General features: G+C 42.4%; 1 protein-coding gene across 4 annotated transcripts in view; it reads right to left on the bottom strand.

Annotated features, from left to right (window-relative positions):
• The window catches only part of LOC107720058 (trinucleotide repeat-containing gene 18 protein-like), a 70,352-nt gene that overhangs the window by 41,905 nt on the left and 13,984 nt on the right, over window positions 1-14,463 (bottom strand). For 3 of the 4 annotated variants that reach the window (XM_016527652.1, XM_016527654.1, XM_016527653.1), the window contains exons 3-5: window positions 11,842-11,982; window positions 4,225-4,329; window positions 1,853-3,604 (exon numbers count right to left, since the gene is read on the bottom strand). In XM_016527652.1, the coding sequence (XP_016383138.1) occupies window positions 1,853-3,604; window positions 4,225-4,329; window positions 11,842-11,982 (1,998 nt within the window). The remainder of the gene's footprint in view (window positions 1-1,852; window positions 3,605-4,224; window positions 4,330-11,841; window positions 11,983-14,463) is intronic. The other variant, XM_016527656.1, reaches the window with a different exon arrangement.

The raw sequence follows: 14,463 nt of genomic DNA, 5'->3' as shown, positions 1-14,463 counted from the left end.
TTTTTTAGAAAATGACTGATCGTTTCGCTAGGTAAGACCCTTATTCCTCATCTGGTATCATGTAGAGCCCTTTGAACCTGCACTGAAACTGTAATTTTGACCTTCAACCGTTTGGTAGCCGTTGAAGTCCACTATAAGGAGAATAATCCTGGAATGTTTTCATCAAAAACCTTAAATTTCTTTTCGACTGAAGAAAGAAAGACGTAAACATCTTCGATGACATGGGGGTGAGTAAATTATCAGGAAATTTTAAATTGAAAGTGAACTAATCCTTTAAATGTTACTATTTTCTCTTTATAAATACACTGCTCCAGAAATAGCCCAAACTCCAAAGGTGTTTATCAGTCAATACTCAGCACCAGTCATAAGCACTGTCTTACACATCTATGAGATTGCAGACCGACTGTGCAGACAAAAAAACCCACGGAGAATCTATGCAGAGTAACATATCACATTTACAAGAACCCATTGAGACCCATCAGTCACTTATCAATGTTTCAACACCACTGTGGTGTTATATACAGTTCAAATTGCTCTTCATAGAGACACAGCCATCTGGAGAATCATCAGACAAAACAAGCAGCATTTCAGAATTCGAACTAAACTAAAAGAGCCTTTGAAGTCTGTGTTCAAAATACCACAACAACACAGCCCTCTATAGCAAAAGATAAATGCGTAGAAAGTATCTGAGCGGGATTTAGGTAGGATGTAACTGCACTGACTGACAGCCCGTCTAGAACAAGCGCAGGTGGCAATATCAATAGAAAGTCTCGTCCAGTCGGATTCGAGGATCAGAACAAACTGCTATACATATAGGCTAACAATAGCCTAACAATCTTATTGTCAGGTTTGTTCTGTTATGTGGATCGTTATTTTGTCATTCTCTTCTGCTTACTTCACTTCCTGTTTCAACGCTATTTGGTTTCATTGGTTTCTGAATATGACCTCGTTGTATCGTAACACATGAAGAGATTGTGTTCTTCTAAACCGAGGAGGGGGACGAAAGTGCACACCGATCTCTGTCATGCTCCAGGGAAAAGGTTTCAGTCTGTTTCCAAGGTTACCAAAAGCCTGTCCGACATGCTATCCGTTTGCATCAAAAAGAGGGCAAATTAGTCAGGCAAAGCTCTGTCCCCAACACTTGTTTTACATGTAAATTCAAACCTTCTCTCAGAGTGTGAGGACTAATGTTATTACTGCAATTTCCTTGCACACGAGAGTACATAAATTAATGCTATTCTCCCCACTCTTTTCTGTCCCTTCCCGAAGCAGATTCGATTGCTAAGCAACAAACCTAAAGTCATATTAGAATGCACTGCTTGTTTGCCACCTTTAGTAAAGCTCTGTAAATTATGTTTATAAGCAGGCGGGCATGCAGTGTCTTAGTGAAAGGTTTAACACACTCCCTATGCTAACAGGAAACGCTGTGGGCCAAAGCAATAGCAAAGCTCATGCTGTTTAAGAAATTAAACGAAAGAGGGAGCGACCTTGCTGTCGAGCATGCCCACATAAATGGGCTGTAACCACGGAAAATAAGATTGGGTCAGAATGTTGTTCTTCAGTTTTGTTAAAGGCGTGAAAGCATGTAAGAACAGAGACCAGAAATGTACAATTTATGCCACATTAAAGGGTTGGTTGTGCTGCTTTTTTCTGCTGACCACAAAAGAACTGCTTTTGCCCATACAATAAAAGTCAATGGGGTCCAAAACAACAACAACAACAAAAACAGAGGCTTTTTTCAAAATATATCCTTTTGTGTTGCACAGAAGAAAATAAATTTTACAGCTTTGGAGCAAACATGAGGATAAGTAATTGATTACAGAATTGTAATTTAAAATAAGAGGCAACACACCTTTGATGGCGCCTCCAAGAATTGGCCTGTCCCTGTCCGATACCGTGCTGGGCTTGCTGCTGTTGTCCCTCTGGCGGGCAACAGCCACCGCAATGCCTACCGGTGGATGACGAACCTCCGCTTCCCCCTGAGAAGAGTTTCCTTCTCTGCCAAAGGACTTAGCACTCTCAGGTCTCTCAGGTTCCTTCTTCAACTGCTTTCCAGACTGCTGGGGTGGAAGGTGCTGAACTCTAGACACTCCGGGATAACCAGCCTCCAGTTTCATGCTGCCCAGTCCTCCAAAAGGACTACAGCTATCAGATCCGTGCCTGGAGCCAGACTCGCTGGAGAAGTTGCCACTGTATTTGATGAGGCTCTGCATGGCCGAAACCTCCCCGTGCCCCTTGGGACTTCCGCCACTGCTTACCGGTCTATGTAAGCCAGTAGTGTCCAGGTACATTCGCTTGCCCTCTTCTTCACCTCGGGGGCCATGGGTGTGTTGGGCTGCCAATGCGGCAATGTGACTGGTAGCATAATTGCCCATCTCGAAAGGCTTCCATTTGGGTTCAGCAGAACCCAAGGCCTTCAATGGATGTTGTTCCGAGTGACGCGTAGCTGGATCCATTCCAGAAAACGGATGGGCAGACCTTTGAACCCTGTCCCGCTCTTGGCTGCGAGATTCAGTCTCGAGTCCTATTTTGATCATGTGTTTTGATGTAGTGTTGGATAAGTCCCTGGCATCTGGGCTGTTTCCAGATTTATTTGTGCACATTTCCAAATGCAAGGGCTTTTTCATGGCCAAACCATTCGACCTAATTATCGAACCTTCCTCTCGTAATATGTCTTTCTTAAAGTCCCCATGAGGGGGAGACTCGCTCCTAACGGAGGACCGACCATGGTCCATATGTGTTCTCTCATTTCCCACCTGCAGGGCTGATCTGTGCGAGTCCCTCTCCCTGCTCTTGTCATTTTTATTATCTCGAGCTTGGGAGGCAATTTGAATTGGCCCTTTTCGCTCATCGTAAACCTCGACAGAAGGCACATAAGTAGGAGCTATCACTCTGTGTTCTTTGCCTGGCTCTTTTTCAGTAGAGTAGAGCGGGTACATGCTGGGCGGCATGTGGTGAGGGGGAGGGTAGGTGCCAGAGGACACCAGTCTGGGCGGGAGATGGGATGGGTTGGGCTGCAGAGAAGAGGGACTGGCATATGACACATGCAGAGTGCCAGCTGATGTAGCAACCGAATCGCATCTTCTCTGCTTGTCGGAGGAAAGGTGGCCCCCTGGTCGGCTGGTTTCTTCATCTCGGTCCCTGTCCCTCCTGTCCTGTTCTGTACTCGGGTGTCGGGTTGGCGTGCTGCTGCTTGTCCCGCAGTTGCCAAGTAAACTCTGGTGAGATTGTTTGGGTTTAGTGTCCATGGTGCTCAGAGCAGGCGAGTGCTGGTGAGAGAAAGGCCAAGCTTGCTCTGCAGTTTTCGCAGACCTCTCCGAGTTGCTCACTCTTCGTTCATCTTCTGCCTTGACATCCAAGGTGAGGTCCACCACACTGTGCGGCCGTGACTCCTCTTTTGGCCTTTCTCGTTCCTTCCTTGGGAGGGAGTGGCCTAGGTTACTCTTACAGGGCTTCTCTTTTCCCAGATCCCTGTTCGAGTCTTTAGAGCTTTTGTGAGGAGGCAGGGCCTCCTTTTCCCTGGAGAAGGAGCCGGGCATGTGAGCCACTGGGCTCCTGGCCATTGCAGATTGGGAGTGCACTGAACCTGGCAGGTAAAACCCCTCTTGAGAAAATGAGAACAAAATGGAAAGAGTGAGCCTTCTGGTGCAAAAGATAAGACTGTTCAAAGGCTCTAAAGTGCAGAAAGTATATAAAAAGATCGACCACATACTATTAAATTGTTAATACACTCTAAATGAGACACCATCTGCAAGTACAGCAGAGCAGAAAGCAAAGGACATGTAAAAGTTCAAGCGCTAGCAATGTGCTGCCTGTTGAGGCAGAATTAAGTCTAAAGTTTTACATGGTAATTATTTTACTGTGACAGATAAAGTCCATTGCAAAAATGGCATGGTCTAAAATAATAATATTTTTCATCCCCAAATCAAAATATGAAAAAAAGAATCTTTCACAAAACAAATAAATATAATGATAAAAGTAAAATAATTTTGCATTACTGTAGGTAATTTATGTGTCAAGAGTCCTAAAATAGGCTTCATTTTCTTTTTTTCTCTTTTGAATTTGGTGTGAACTATGACCTGGATATTTCTTCACAGTTTAGAGAGATTCACCCTGATAGATAACTTTATATACACATACAGGCCTAAATGTTATGATAGTCATATACATACATAAATCACAGTGATAATGGTTAAACATGTTATTTTACAGACATATACAGACCTTTTTGGGAGTCAAAGAGAGCATGTTGGCTGATCTGTGGATGCTCAAGGTGGCCCAAGGAAATGTAATGGCTGGGGTACAAACTGCTTGGCAAATGAGGAAAACCTGGAAAAGAGAGAGTACAGACATGTTAAATCTTGTTATTTGAGAGAATAAGGGAGTGGCCAAAGCTGTCAGTTTTACTTCCAGTATTTAATGCAGCATCTGTATCTGGCTATCATCAGGCAGAAGGAACGTTAGAACAATAACCTTTGAAAATAGATTATGACAGCGGCACTTGAGTCATTGACTGACTGTACGTCGGTCCACAAAACCTTTTTCCAGCCGAGCGAAAATCGTTTGGTGTCATTATTCAAAGCCAAATTATGCACACTTACAAATACACCGATATGACGATTTATTATCTTATCAGTTCATGAATCTGCTTCATAGCCAGAGCAGCAGCTCACCTCGGCCCAATCATAAAATTGACTTATTACCACCCAAAGCAAAGGGAGAGAAATATTTCTCAAATCTGACATCTGGTAACCGGGGAGCGGCCATTCACACATGCAAAGTCATGAATTTCATCTAAGATTTCACCAAGGGCAAAGAAGCACAAATGCACATTCATAACATCAAACACTACAAAAAGCCATGAACAAAAGCACAAAGGAACACACAAATAGTGCTGACACATAACATTATCCCTCCTTTAAAAAAATAAGCTTTAATGAAAGACAAAAGGGTTGTCAGGGCTAAGAACAAACGGCTCTCTAAAGATAGAACTGCTTGACATTCAAAGGGGAGGATGAAATGTTTAGAGCATAATCCTCTGGAATATATATAAGGTCATGCAAGTCCATTCATCATTCCTGGTTGTAGAAGATGCATTCAAATGGGGTGGATCACATCCTTCACTCAGAACCTCCATTGTGAGACATGCAATGCATTGTGGGTGGGGCACACTTGCATTTAAAACCAGCAAGACGAGAGGCGCATACGAGACCTGTTGCTGCTTTTATGGACCGACTTGGCAGGCCCGTACCGCCCTGTCCACCGGTGCACGCAGATCCAAGTGCGACTCTGCACGAGGACAGGCAAATGAAATGTTTGTTTTCGGACGGCCGCGTCTTACAAAACGCAATTACTCAGAACACCAGCGGCTGCGTCATACAGGCTTGGCAGTTTGGCGAGAGGTCAGGTGGTGCTGGAATGACTCATAAGAACACCCTGAAGAGAAGAGTAACCACTAAATCAGAGAACTCCAAGTAAACGGCGTGTTCGCGCTAAACGAGATGAGAATGGCTTCTGCTGCAAATGAATGGAGCGAAATGAGGCTGGAATGTGCGCTTCTCCCATCCCTCTGGCAAAATTGCAACACGTTCAGAAAGGCTTTGCTGGAAAAAAGGTCAAGCAGCCGTTATATTGGATTTATGGCCAAGCTACGGGACACGTGGCTGCTGAAGCACCTTTTAAGGTTTCACAACAAATTACTACAACTGAAGAAGACCAGAAAGCAGAGGGTTAGAGCTAATTTCCAAATAAACAGATTAAGAGGGAACATTTACAACACATCCACCCATGCATAGAAAACTTCATTCTTGGCGTTCAAATTTGCCGTTTAAACAGTGTGAACAGGCCGGTCCCCTCTGCACGCAGATATTGAAAAGTTAAGTTTATGAACAACAGCAGGAGCGTCTTGGGTGTAATGGATTAGTTCTTACCGTCAATGCAATTTAAATCAGGTCACATCAACCATTATGGATTGACTTGTGTGCGCCCTGGAGCAGTCAGCTCTTCGACGCAATGTTTAGAGAGAGATAGAAGATACGGGGTCCTGGAGAGGCAAGGTCAAAGGTCGGCCCATTTCAATGAGTGTTACCAGAGCTCTGAAGCAAGTTTTATTGGGGGCACATGAAAACAGCCTCAAAGCCTCAGAAAACGAAACCACGTCTTCAAATCTCTGCATGGTCTCTCTGTGGATCTCATATGCCATAGATTAAATTCCTCGGACAGACCAGGCAGGGCTGCTTAAAACACAGTGTCAACAACAGGCTAAATAAAGGACTGAGTCAGCCCACAAAGCTAGTGCAGTAATATTATTTAGTCACATGATTGCCAAAATGCCAGTGGTTATGATATTTATTTATCCATTGTACGGGTGGCAAAGACATTCATCGGTCTATCTGTCTAAATAAGCTACATTTACATGGAAAGACTGCATTCGTTTTTTTATTTTAATTGGGAGTTGGAGAAAGCACTGCAAATAAAACACCAGGGTTACTCAACACTTATCTACAGTCACAGACTCACAGTCAAAGCAAAGTCTTCGTAATTAGTGATAACAGTAACATGAGAACCTTAAGTGTTATTGACGGTCTAAAAACAAAACAGTCTAAAAATACAACCTTGCTTTAAAGTGCACATTGCACAGTGTGTGTCTTTATGGCACTACATGTAAGAAGAGCGGTGGTTCAAAGGCTGTCACTTTATTTAGTACATCTCAGGTGACTGGGTACTGCTATGCCTCTGATTGCATTCCCACACCATACTGAGAGATGATTGAAGGCGTCCTACTCTTAGCAACAGGGTTAGAACTGTGGCACCGCATTTATTTCTGTGTTCTTCTGCATGCCTCGTGAGGGGTGTGGTGGAGGCAGGCGTGCACTCAATGTACAGCACAACTAATCTCAGTTAATCTCGCTTTCTCTAATTTGAAATAGAGAGAAAGTCTCAGCCTACACGATATCTGCAGACTAGCTAATTAGTTTTGATTGCCACTGCCATTTCCTACAGTTCTGCACCACAATGTACCTAATGCAGAGAAACTTCCTGACCAGCCAGGAAGCTAGATACAGGGTTCCCACACATTTTGACCAATGAATTTACATGACTTCTCAGTGCCCTCATGATTACTGGAAAGAAATCTCTTTTTTTTTTCCATTTTCAACATCCATTTGTATGCATTTTATTTAAAGGATTTGATTTTAGCCGTCAGTCTACAAATGTTTCTAATAAGATTTTGTACAACTAATATAACATTCAAGAACTCATTATTTCAATTTTGTTCACCAAATTTGATGTCTCAATTGTTGAATGTTTACACAAATAATTAGGCCTTCACGTTAAGACATTTGCTGGAAACAAAAGTAGTTATTTAAAAGAGTAAGTGGAATTTCCCCATAATATTTGGTTTAGTCAGTGTGAAAGTAAAGAGGAAATGTGTGCGTTTTCTGGTGCACAGAACCATTTAGCCTAGCTCATTCTTTAGGGATCTATTACTAAGGACAGGGGAAGGTTACAAAAAAATGGGCTACGTGTGGAGAGGGGAATTTAGCTCAAAAAGGAACAGTCAAAAAAAAGGAGGCCATTAACTAAAGCAAAGATGCTACGACATACGCTTGCTGACATAAAAGAGAAATACTGTTCCCAGAGGTTAGGACTATATAAAAGTCACAGAAAAAGGCTTTGAAGGAGAGGAGCTGGTTCAAGACCTGTATTTAGGTGCAGAGGGGCTGCAAAGGTCAGAAGAAGCTCCAACGATTTCAATAAACCCATTCGTGTGCACCGGAAAGAGGCACCTTCCAGAATTTCTGCCAACGTGCATCCGCCTCCACTCTCCCTCTTTTCATTATCTTTATTATACATCTACAATTTCACAAACACATCAGAATTCAAAACCGTCATCTGGACCCCAGGGACGCCACAGGAAGCGCAGCAGAACATCAAAGCGCTACCTGCGCCAGCAAATCCATCATCAGTCAAAGAGGGGCATTCCTTTCTGAGCAGTCCAGCGTGTGACGAGAGCAGCAGGCATGGACGCTCTATCAATCACACAGCGCCGCCCTGCAGCCACCATCATCTCCTGCACAGTCCAAAGGTGAGCGGACCTCAAGGGCCACGCATCTGATTACAAACCACAGACCACTGCAGATAAATTAAGACCAGGGAGGACACATTCCAGGGATACTCTGATTCTTGTCTAATATAAACAAGAGACGAGGTTCAAACTGTCACCCAAGCCACACAAGTCTCCACTGTTGTGGAAGACCTCGTCCTCGCAAAAATCTCATTAGTGCATTCGCATAAATTGTGTATTTTAAGGCTAACCGCCGCCTGAGGGGTTATCGTGCAAATACCTGGTACATATATACGAGCTCCACGTCCAAACAAACTGTAACATTTCACAGTTCGCTGCAATTCATGTTTCATTAACTGAACTTCAAAGATAAATCCGACAGCACGGCAGCATTTTTTCCCTCTGATTATGGAGTATTTGCAATCTGCAGCGGAGGGAGTGCGGCGTGCCTGATTGTTTCGCACATTTTGTGTAAAAATAGCCAAAATTCCACAGCTGCTACTTCGACTTCCTTCAGTTAATAAGAGCCAGGTGCACCCTTCAGAATAAACAGGCCTGTTCAAATATTTTCACAGGCTGCAGAGACAGAGTAAACTTCAATGTCAGCTATTCATTGCATTACTACACAAGCAGAGCGAGGTAGGCTTGCTATGATCTGTGCCAAGGTTTTAGACCATTCATCTGTACTTTCTCTGTGGGGACTTGAAACAAAGGCCTATGGGTACAAGGGCCTTCAACAAACCTTGTTAATAATCCGCCCACACCCTTTTACAGAGCTAGCATTGTTTTTCTTTCGATTGTTTGGTATACATGTGAACCATTTTGAGAGCTGAAATCCCTGTCTTCTCAAAATGGCAGGGGCTGGAACGGCTTCAGTGCCGAATGAATCATCTTGCTTGAGCGTGCAAGTTTGAAGTTAGAGCACAGATAAGGGCTTGACTTTACACACTAAGATGAGGAGGAGAGAATATGAAGGAAATGTGTAATGCAACTGCAGGGCAAAATAAAAGAATCTCAAAACTCTCAAGGGCTCAACAACGAGAATGGTTTTGTGGACCGCTGAGTTTTGGGGCAGCTTACGTAACAGCCGTTGGCCCTGTCGGCCTATTGTTGCACTGACACTAAAGCTTATATTGGTTGTTCACATGTCTTGCGCAAACTGAAATATCTGGTCACAACGTTAGCTATTAAATAATGTTATCTAACTAGCTAATATAAGCCAGGTTTTATCTAGGGCTGGGCCGATAAACGATGCCATCGTCCATTGTCGATGACTGTCCGACATCCCGATTTTTGTCATCGGAAGTGTCTGCGGAAGTCCGTGCACATCATCCAAGTGCAGCCCAATTTTTGTGACCGTGTGGAAGGTCTGTGTACAACAGCGCAAGCGAGAGGTGAATGTTGAGACAGAGCAAGTCAAGTAGGTGATACTGCGCTTGTGTCGAGCTCGTCTGTCAACGCTCATCCGCAGTTGAGTTTACTTTGAAAGCTGTGCGGACATGGCTGTGCACGAGACGAAACAGAATGCTGAAAGTGAAGTATACCCGGGCCTTTAGTGGTCAGCTGCTGCAGAGCATGCCAAAATCAAAATTGCTGATGAGATGAAGACAAAAACATCTAGTGGAAAATGAGAATGTTACGTTTTTAATTATATAATTTTTTTAAAACGTTTTGGCAGACGGACATCTAGCGAACTGATATCACCATATTTTTTAAGAAATTCTTTTATCATCAGAAACACATTAAATCGATCAAAAGTGACCGTAAAGCCATTAAAATGTTGCAAAAGATTTCCATTTCAAATGAATGTTGTTTTTTTAACTTTCTATTTATCAAAGAATCCTGAAGAAAATATGTATCACAGTTTCCACAAAAATATTAATCAGTTTCTCTAATTCCTATTAACACTGATAATAAGAAATGTTTCTGAGCAGCAATCAGTATATTAGAATGATTTCTGAAGGATCATGTGACACTGAAAACTGGAGCATTGACTGCTGAAAATTCAGCTTTACCATCACAGTAATAAATCATGTGTTAAAATATATTCAAATAAAAAAAATTGTTATTTTAAATTGTACTATTATACTATTACCGTATTGGCCCGAATATAAGACGACCCTGATTATAAGACGACCCCCCCTTTTTCCAGATGTACCTTTTGGAAAAAGGCTTTTTAAAAACCAAATCTTGTTTTTTTTTCTCAGTAAAACACATTTTGTCTTCAGTTATTTTCATATTGCATATTTTTCCTATTTTAATTTTTGTTTTGAAAGTATGGTAAAAACTGGTAAAATGTACCAACAATCACATTTAAAAAATATACACTTTTTGATATACCATAAAAAAAAATAAAAAAAACTGGTAGCCCATCTGAATTAGGACATTTAGGCTATCCATCTAATTAGTAGCCTACCAAAATCTTATTAACAGTAGAAGTTAAATCTTACTGTAGTCTTCAAATCTGGGTACTGTCTTACGTTTTAAAATCACAAAGGGAGTTTGGTGCCATCAGGCTAACGTGACAGTCACGACTCGTGCAGCTGTAAGGTTTTCTTTTTCTTTTGTTTTTACTCGCGATCTTTACAACATGCATTACATTACGTATTTCATGGCACACTCGTTTTATGCGTATTGGGCACCACCTAGTGTTGTGGGTGCATTATTGACATGTCAAAGTCTAGACCCTAAATATAAGACGACCGCGTTTTTTCAGATGTATTTCCAAGAAAAAAATATCGTCTTATAATCGGGACAATACGGTACTATCATACTATACTATTGTGTAATTTGAACTACTGGTCCTACAGTACTAACTAGTATAGACAACAGACAAAAATGTCTTATTTTAAGCCCTTATAAGCTACTTCAAGCTAAGGCTCTGTATCTAAAGACAGCAATATAATATACATAGTACTGTTATACAAAGAACTGCAGCACTAATATCTATCTTAAGCTCTGTCAAAGCTCTTAGATATTGACTATTGACCGACACCAGCTATTTCAAGAAAGGAATTGGTTACAATTACGCTGCAGCAGAGCGGCTGTCAGATGTGGCCTATTCTACATTAGGATTGCGGGGATTAAATTGATTTTTTATTGTCTTTTCTACAGTCGTTGCACACCATTCACACCAATCTAGTTTACTGACTTCAAAAAAGAGAGAGAGAGAGGGTAATCCATCATAGACATCAGACATGACTGCATATTACACATCACTGGCCAACAGACTTAACCAGCCCCCCCCCCACACACACACACACACACACACACACTCGCTTATCAAAAACAATACTGCACCTTTACCTGCTCAAGCACAGTCCACAGCACATGCTCGTACTTCCAATACCAAGTCGATTCCCATTAACTTCAAATATAAAGCCACCTAAAAGTCCCTGTGGGTCGTATAGTAGAGGGTGTGTTTTTTCCATTAGCCCGTCCACCCGGTCCTGCCTGTCACCCAGACCTCTGACTACAGCCTTTGTCTGAGTTCACTGATCTGCCAACAAACCTAATGGTTAAACCCAATACATTCAAGCTGCCTCATGCAATTGCAGGTCTCGCTTCGTTTTAAGCGTTGAAATGCTCCAACGTTTCTCCCCATTTTTCACAGGACACTTATGGCGCTTTTCCACTGCATTGTACACGCCCACTCTAAAGAGGTACTGAACTGCAGTGGAAATGCAAACCGAGCCGTGTCGTACCGTACTGAGCCGTGCCGAGCAGAGTCATACCACGCAGTGGAAAAGCGCCAATAGAAAGACTGCGATTCTTACCTTCATGAGGGTAAGAAGCCCAGAGCTGGGCCATTTGCAAGCTGGCTGGGTTTGGGGCTCGAAAGGCTGGATCCGACGACCCATGAGCACTGCTGACGTATCCGCCGAGGAATGGGCTAGAGGCCCCTGGGAAGGCATCACCTGAGAAAGAGAGGGTCAAACGTTTGCTTATGAAGTGACAGAATAAAATGAAGCCGTAAAAAGTCCGTAAGCGCTGTCATTTGATATGATGACATTCCACTCAGGAGAATAGCCTTGGCAAAAGTGGAATGATTAGTCTGTGGTTTTCTTTTGAAATCCAGGAACCGCAAACATGTTCCTATTGCCGGATGGCCTTTTAATTCCCTTCAAAAGAAGAATGTTTACCAAGAGGCACAGAAAGACCACAAACACGAATTGCTTTTGCTTGTAAACAAATGTCATGAATAATTATTACTCATCCTAAATGTTATGTTAACTGTCATTACAATAGCCACCAGATGTGCAGCTTCAAAAGGGGGAACGTCTAAATAAAAGTGTGTTTTCATTTTGCCAGCTTTGACATCGGAGCGAGAGACGACGCAGAGACACGTATGGTATTTGGTCTGCTGCCTCCTCAGAGCTTTTAAAGTCGAACAGATAAAAACAACAGTGATAGCACATGCTGTTTCTCCACCGGGATCTGCAGAAACATTTACAAATGTTTGTTGGGTCTGTAACGACTCTGGACAGGTCACTAAAAATCCACGGGAACGGATACATGGTTAACGTTTCACCCTAGTGCGGGACATTGCTTGCATTTAAATCAACAAATTAAACCTTCCGGTCCATCCATACGCCACACTATCTATTCAAGCATTATGTATAAACAGAGACAACCGTGGAAATTAATGAGCCCTTCCCCCAATTCCTCCGATACAACTGCCTTCGTTCCCACATGCCTTTCCTCAATCCAGCGTGAGAGGAGCACTTCACACTTATTACTCAAACCAGAGATGGAGTCGGACACACTTTCACAGATACACACACACACACAAAGCACTTGCTCCTTTGGAAGACACCTTGGCACAATGGGTCCATTTTTTGCATGTGCAAATAGTGCATTAGCATGACAAGAGGAGGAGGAACAACAAGGCATCAACAGCAACATGAGCCTTTTGTAGTAGAGGTTAGCATGCGATTAACCTAGGAGGGAAGCAGTCTTGCTCTGCTGATGAACCGTTGGGCCATTGTATCGCACATCGCTAACAGCAGATGTGAACCCTTTGAACTACATCTTCTAAACATTAACCACCGGACAGATTATACCCCTGGATGGGGTGCAAATGGAGGAGAGGAGATAGCAGAGCAGGAGAAGATCCATACTTGGAAGATTTGGTAGGTTATTCTGCAGTATGCAAGACGAACACCACAATTTACAGCATCTGCAAAAACAAACATTTATTTCCTTGTGAAGAAAGAAAGAATTTTATTACAAAAAGTTCGTCTAAATGCAGGATCACACACCACTGGGCTTGTGAGTCTAGATCTATTGACTTTCAGACTCGTAAGCCTTTTCTTCAAACACACAGCAAGGGCACTGCCTCATTCATTTGAACAGAAGATCTGGACTATTGTAGGGGTCACGTGAAAAGAAGCCATGGATTTTTTTTTTTACCCATATGAGTCGAGACACATCTAATCCAAAAACACATCTAATCCAATTAGGAGACACATCTAATCCAAAGCAAAGAATGGTGCGTTTACAACAAGGTCATCCTCTCCTCAGGAGTGCAGTGGTTACTGGGTAAACTCAGCAACTGTCCAGTTTACGGATCACTCCTTGTGTGGTTTGAATTTAGGACCTTTAGGGTTACTCTTTAACCACTACACCAACATACCTTTGTGAAAAGTATACTTGTTCATCAAATCTCTTATTTCAAAATACCAAGCATTGAGATTGAGTTGGGCAAATATGAAATTGGGTCACAACTCAGTCTGATTTGATTTTGAAATGATTCATAATCATTTCCAATAATATGCTGAGGACTGCAACTGGAGAGATGGATTGCACTGTAGTCAAATATTAACAAAATAAAACATCAGACTATACATTCACAGTCCCAAGAACTGAATTTTTGTTGAAGAAATTCAATGTACATTTGAAGACTTCAGTCCATCTGAGATTTTTTGTTTTATATGAGCATAGGGCTGGGCGATAATTCGATAACGATAATTATCGCGATATAGTTTCTCCTCGATAAAACGATATGAAGAGTTCGATAAATGTTCGATATAATGTTTATGCGCCAAAAGCGGAACGAAACAGCGCGACTCATTTGAATCGCGCCACACGGACCGTTTATCCACTCGGATCAAAGTTCAAACTGCCACGCGGCGCGAGCTCACTAGAGCAGATGCATTTACTCAGTCACGCGAGCATTAAACAGCGCTGTGAGATCTAGTGTGAAGCACTTGAATTCAGCAATGAACACAAATGACTCCATGATTTAAACTAGTTTAAAGCCAAACAGGAGAAACACTGTGTGCAACGAGACAGTCAGAAGGCTTTTCAATCTACAAATCGCCATCATTTACCATGGATTTACTGTAGTAACACTCACTGCACCATGGTATTGTGGCAGAAATGTGGGATATTCACAC

This window comes from Sinocyclocheilus rhinocerous, unplaced genomic scaffold (genome assembly GCF_001515625.1).
Source record: "Sinocyclocheilus rhinocerous isolate Xijiao unplaced genomic scaffold, SAMN03320098_v1.1 scaffold273, whole genome shotgun sequence".
Classification (NCBI taxonomy): Eukaryota; Metazoa; Chordata; class Actinopteri; order Cypriniformes; family Cyprinidae; genus Sinocyclocheilus; species Sinocyclocheilus rhinocerous.
Note: the sequence above shows the minus strand (reverse complement) of the source record. Positions and strands in the feature narration are given on the sequence as shown.